We start from the raw sequence: 5726 nt of genomic DNA, 5'->3' as shown, positions 1-5726 counted from the left end.
ATTGAACTCTGGTTCCTGGTGTGGCATTGCAGCAGTGTAAACCACTAAGCCTCCATGCCACCCATGCCCAGTAGCCAGGTAAAGAGGCACAGATACAGCATGGAGGGTCAGTCTGATCCATGTTTCTTACTCTGAAGACCCAGGCATCCTTATTCACAAAGGACCAGATGTAATGGGAGCAAACCCAGAACAGTTCACACCAGTGTTCCTATTATAGAGGGAAATGGTCTGAACAGTGATCTCAGGCGTGGAAGTCCCATTTTGTGTTGCCAACAAGACCCTGTGGTCACTGCAAGCAGTGAAGCCTAAACAGTACATTCAATAAAAATGGATTGAGAAGGTTTTCTGGGGGTTCATAGCATAACCCCAGGGGTATCGACTCATGATGATGCAGAGACAAACTAGACACAAGAAACAAGAGACAAGGAGTCACTGCTTTATTGGACTATTCCATCAATAGTTGAGTAGAGTTTGCTGGTGCTTCCTGTAGAGGAACAAGGCCATCAACGAAGCAGAGATCAGGGAGACAGCTGTCACTGTCAGGGACAGCATCACAACCAGCTCAGACTGCACACCTACACAGCAAGGAGAAACCAATGGTTACTGATGGAAACTGGGACAAAGAGGCAAACTAGCAGTCAGGCAACTCACCGCCTGGAGACATCTCCTGCATCCTTTGCTCATCCTCAGTCAGGGGCTCAGTTGCCAGGCTGGTCAGCTCAGGATCCAGAATGAGCAGGGGGCCAAGCGAGGCCTCACCCTCCCACTTCAATCCACCTTCACTCTCTGCAGGAAGAACAGTACGGTCATGGTCAGGGAAAGCGTGAAAAGCCCCAGAGTCTCATGAGTCAGTGACTTACCAGCTTCAGGTCCAAGGTCTCTCCTTCCTCTGGAGGAGAAGATGATCTCCCTTGTGCTACCACAGTTCCCCACATGGCAACAGGCACAAATGTCACTGGTTGATTCCTCCAGTGGGCTCCAGCTAAACAAGACAAAAAGCCCATCAACCACATGGAGCATCACCTCTCCCCAACAACATCACTAAGGGGCAGCAAGTGGGATAAACACACACATCTTGTGCAGCTTCTGGAAAGTACAAGCTTTGTTCCTGGAATCTCCCTGATCCACCGCAACAACTTTCAGGTGACAGGTGATGAACATCTGAGGGACACATTCAGCACAAGTCAGTCAGTGTTTAGTCACTCCCACCCAGTGGGGAGAAGCTAAGTCAGCAGCTTCCTCTTACCAAGGATTGTTCATCTCCATAGAAGCGGAAGGCATCCAGGTCAAACCTGAGCTTGTCCGGCTCCCGCTGGTCTCTCAGCAACACAAAGGTTGAAAAGGAGTCCTCAGCTTTGCTGTCCACGAGGCAACTACAGGTGAACAAAGGGCCATGAAGTGAATGGAGTGAAGTCATTGAGATGGGAGCAGCTGGAGAAAGCAGAGAGCTCCTTACCCATTGTAGTCAATGATGCTGTATCTGGGGCTGGAGTCCTTGCCTGGGCTCAGTGTAGCTACACAGCGGTCAATGTACAGCTTCAGGGGCATGTGGTTGTCCATTGAAACAGATGCCTCAATGTGAATGAGGTCTCCCAGGGAGTAGACAGTGGAAGTGCGCTCTGTAAGCCAGTCACCTGACATGCAAGAGGACAAGGGTTAGTGTGAGTTGCACCTACTGAGTGACACCAGGAGATCCCTCCCCAGCCAGCCCTCACATACCATTCATTAGACGCAGGGAGAATGACAGATGCCCTTCTCCAGACCTGGTGGAGCTGAATGGGATCCAGGTGGGCTTGATGGGGTCACTGCTCACATTGCCCGTCCTGGGGAGAGACAGTGCAGCCATTTTAGTCTAGTGTCAGGTGACAGCTACAGATGATGTTGACAATCTAGCAAAGGCTCACCTCAAATAACGACACACAATGGGAATGACAGCTCCATTGGTTCTCACAATGACAGACCCAGGATAGTTTGGGATGTGGGTCAGATGGGTGGTATAGATCAGGAAGTCTCCAGTCATCTGAAAGACAGCAGATTAAAGAATGGAAACAATTGGAATTGAAGGTGCTATGCAACATAAGGAATTGTGGGAATGGGATGATGTCCTTCAGGAGCTTGGCAGGTGCCAGCTGCTTGTTTGCACACAAGCAGTGAGACCAGTTTTAGGGGCAATAAATCATAGCTCAGGGGTTAGTCATTTTGGACCAATTGGACTAGGTCGTGCATCTTGCAATAGATCAGCAATGATCAGATAGGGAATGCATTTACATTGGAAATACACATTTGTTGAAGCAGATAGATGGGTTTTGTGGGGAAAAGAAACATTGAAGGAACTAGAACATGGTTGTGATTCTCTCAGACACATTCTGGTTTCCTCAGATATCAGCAAAGCTCCAATATTTGAGTCTATCACAAGGATAAGACCAAACTAATCAGCAACGTACTCAAAACAGAACAGGGGATAATCTAATAATAGAGAAACAGAACACTTATCCCAGGAGCCAAGTTATTCCAAAGGCAATGAAAGTGGGAATTTGGAGACATTCAAGAGCAAGGCCCCTCTTAACCTTTTGTTAAAGAGTATGATCCACACAGGATGGGGTTTAGAGGAGTGACTAAAGAGAAAACAAGCCTCAAAACATAGAGCTGATGAAGTTCAGGAGAACCAGAAATAACTTACAGGCCCTGAGGACACAGGTTTAAATGGTTCTGTGGTTCCCAAACCTGTCTTAATCTAAGAGAGAGAATCTCAGTTTGAGACCAAGAGAAATTAGACCCTATACCAACAGCACTGCAGCTAGCATCACAGCAAGAAACACCACAGTTAAAGCTTCCAGCAACTATGAAGGACTCCCATTACCTGCAATCTGCTGCCACACTCATGCAGGCCATAGTCAAAGAGGACAGTGTGGTTCTCAGGGTAGACCCTGGTTGGCTGACAGCCTGCTGTCCCCAGGGTCAGGTCAGCAGCATTAATTAGGTGCCTGGTTCCAAATAAATCCAACTGGGCCCTGACCTGCAGCTTCTGCTCTCCACACTGCACCATCACAGTCTGCAGTGGGGACACACTCCCACCCTCAGACATTCTGAAACTGGAACCAATGGAACCCCCGTGAGGAGAAACTCTCTCAGGTACAGGGGTGGCTCTCACTCTTCTCCATGGAATCCTCTGGCTCAGAAACTGTTGCCAAGTTTCAGAGCAACAAACAGCTCCAACTAACACCAGCACAGGAAACAAACCCTTCACTACAAAATCCCCCATGATGCCAAACAACTCAACCATCACTTCCAGCCCCCACCCAGCTCCTTTGATACACACAACCTGCACTCACCTGACACCAATCAGACCAGAAGCAGCAACAATGAACCAATGATCCAGCCCCAATCTCTGCAAATTCCACCAAAGTCTAAATCCATTGGCTTCTTACCAGAAGGGCCCATTTCATTTGGACCAATAGGAATGGCTGGGAGTTGCCATGCTGTCACCTGACTGCATTCAGCTCCACAAGTTCTCATGGAGATGACCCCCTGAGTACAATAGAGTCACAGAGTGTTCAGGCACAGAGAGATGTTCTTTGGCTCAGAATGGTGCATGCTGATCAAAATGTCCATTGTGCTAATTTCATTTCCTCGCACCTTGCCTCTATCCTTCTAAACCTTTCCCATCCATGTATTTGTCCCAATGTCTATTAAATGTTGTTAATGTAGCCCCTCAAGCACTTCTGTTGGCCCCTTACTACGTGTGCGCACCACCCTCAGGGTGACCAGGTTGCCATGTCTTTTCAAGACTCTCATGAGCTTATACACTTCGAGGATATCCCCTCTCAATCTCCTATGCTGTAAAGAAATTAGCCTGAGCTTGTCCAACCTCTCCCTCTATCTCAGGGTAACAGTTTCACCTTTTCCAATTTAATCGGATTGCTCCTGTAACAAGGTGAACAAAACTGAACACAATACTCCAAGCAGAGATACAGAGCCTGTTTCGCAAAACATCTGCACTTGACTTGCAACAAACAACTTCCCACAAACTGGAGGAGAAGCACCTCATGTCCTGCCTCAGGAGCTGATGCCCAATGGCCTAAAGGTGGATTTTACCAGTTTTCAAAGCTTCCCTCCCGGTCCTCATCTCATCTCAGGCCTCCTTGGCCTGATACATCCTGTCCTAAGTTCTCTCCCACTTATCTGCGCCTCCCACCGCACTGACTAATCCCCATCAGCCCTCCCTGCACTCACCTACCACCATCCCACCTATCTTCCCCAGCACCACCCCTCCTCTGTATTAACTTCTGACCTCCCTTTCCCCTCTAACATTTCTGAAGAAGGGTCCCAACCTGAAACGTCAACTTTCCAGCTCCTCTGAAGCTGCCTGGCCTGCTGTGTTCATCCACACTTTGCCATGCTGACACTCCAAATAGGTCCTGCATATCTGCAACACAACTTCCCACCTTAGATGCTCATTGCCCTCATTGGCGAATCCCAGCGTGCCAAACGCCATCTTCACTGCCCTGTCTACCCGTCACTCTGCATTCAGAGAATTGTGCATCTGAACTCCAATATCCCTCTGTTCCACTACATTCCTTACAGCCCTACTGTTCATCCTGAAATTCCCACCTTGATCTCACTTTCCAAAATGCATCATGGAAACTTATCAAAGGCCTTACTGAAATCCATATGGAAAATGACTCCTGCCCTCCCATCAAACTTCCTGAACACTTCATCAAAGAACTCTGACAAATTTGTGAGGCATCATCTCTAATGCACGAAGACATGCTGACTACTCCTAATCAAAACCTGTCTTTTGATATTCATGCATATCTTATCCCTCAGAATCTTCTCAAGTAACTTGCCTATCACACATGTTACGCTTGCAAGTGTATTATTCCCATGTTTCTCTTCTCAGCACTTCCAATACTTCCAACACCTCCTCCACTGTGACATGGACTGTCACCAAGATATCACCACTAACTTCCCAAAGTTGCCATGTCTTCATGTCATTATTCACAGTTCACAAAGAGGCAAACTATTCATTGAGAACCTCATTCATCTCCTGCAGTTCCACACATGCATGCCCACTCTGGCCATTCAGAGTTCCATTTCTCTCTCCAGTTATTTTTATGGCTTTAACATACGGAAAGAATCTATTTGGATTCGCCCTGACATTTTCAGTCAAAGCTGACTCATGCCCCTCTTGAGACATCCTGATTTCCTTCTTCAGTTAAATCCTGTAACCCCTCTCTACCTCCATGCCTTCCCTTGATCCCAGTTGCCTGTACCTGATCAATCCCACCTTCTTTGTTCTGGTAACAGCCTTTTTCATCCAGGGTTCCCTACTCCTGCTTCCATGCTGTATAACTCCATGACTCTGACAGTCTGTGAAAGAGCAAAGTCAATAACAATTTTTCAGTTAAAAACTGACAGAGACACAGATGCAGTGAATCAGAAACAAAAACAGAAATTTCTGGAAAAGTTCACCAGAGCTGGCAGCATCTGTGGAGAGAAATCATAGTTACTGTTTCGGGTAGAGAGACCCTTCCTCTGAACAATTCTTCAATAGTGGCCAAGGATATGAACATATTGTGTTCATCAATAGGACAAACATTGAGGGCAAATTACGATGTTCAGAACAAGCTACTAGTAAACATAGAGAGCGAACTTACTTCAGTACAGATGTATCGGGGTTGGGGGAGTGGGTAAGTGTGAAGATTAGTTCACACTGATTGAAAGTG

General features: G+C 47.2%; 1 protein-coding gene across 1 annotated transcript; it reads right to left on the bottom strand.

The window, feature by feature from the left end:
* Positions 1-453: 453 nt before the first annotated feature.
* LOC132206332 (zona pellucida sperm-binding protein 3-like) lies at positions 454-5320 on the bottom strand. The gene is made up of 9 exons (XM_059639993.1): positions 5274-5320; positions 1905-2020; positions 1720-1823; positions 1457-1634; positions 1247-1373; positions 1073-1161; positions 861-982; positions 652-786; positions 454-575 (listed from the first exon to the last, which is right to left on the bottom strand). The coding sequence occupies exons 2-9, from the start codon at positions 2018-2020 to the stop codon at positions 454-456; spliced, it is 993 nt and encodes a 330-aa protein (XP_059495976.1). The 5' UTR covers positions 5274-5320.
* Positions 5321-5726: the final 406 nt, after the last annotated feature.

Source organism: Stegostoma tigrinum, chromosome 35 (genome assembly GCF_030684315.1).
Source record: "Stegostoma tigrinum isolate sSteTig4 chromosome 35, sSteTig4.hap1, whole genome shotgun sequence".
In the NCBI taxonomy this organism is placed as follows: Eukaryota; Metazoa; Chordata; class Chondrichthyes; order Orectolobiformes; family Stegostomatidae; genus Stegostoma; species Stegostoma tigrinum.
Note: the sequence above shows the minus strand (reverse complement) of the source record. Positions and strands in the feature narration are given on the sequence as shown.

Excerpts from the sequence above, each read along its gene's own strand:
- LOC132206332 (XM_059639993.1), bottom strand. The coding sequence starts at position 2,020 with ATGACTGGAGACTTCCTGATCTATACCACCCATCTGACCCACATCCCA. Across the intron at positions 1,374-1,456 it reads AGCATCATTGACTACAATGG|TTGCCTCGTGGACAGCAAAG; the intron begins GTAAGGAGCTCT and ends GTTCACCTGTAG. Across the intron at positions 787-860 it reads AGACCTTGGACCTGAAGCTG|AGAGTGAAGGTGGATTGAAG; the intron begins GTAAGTCACTGA and ends TTCTTCCTGCAG.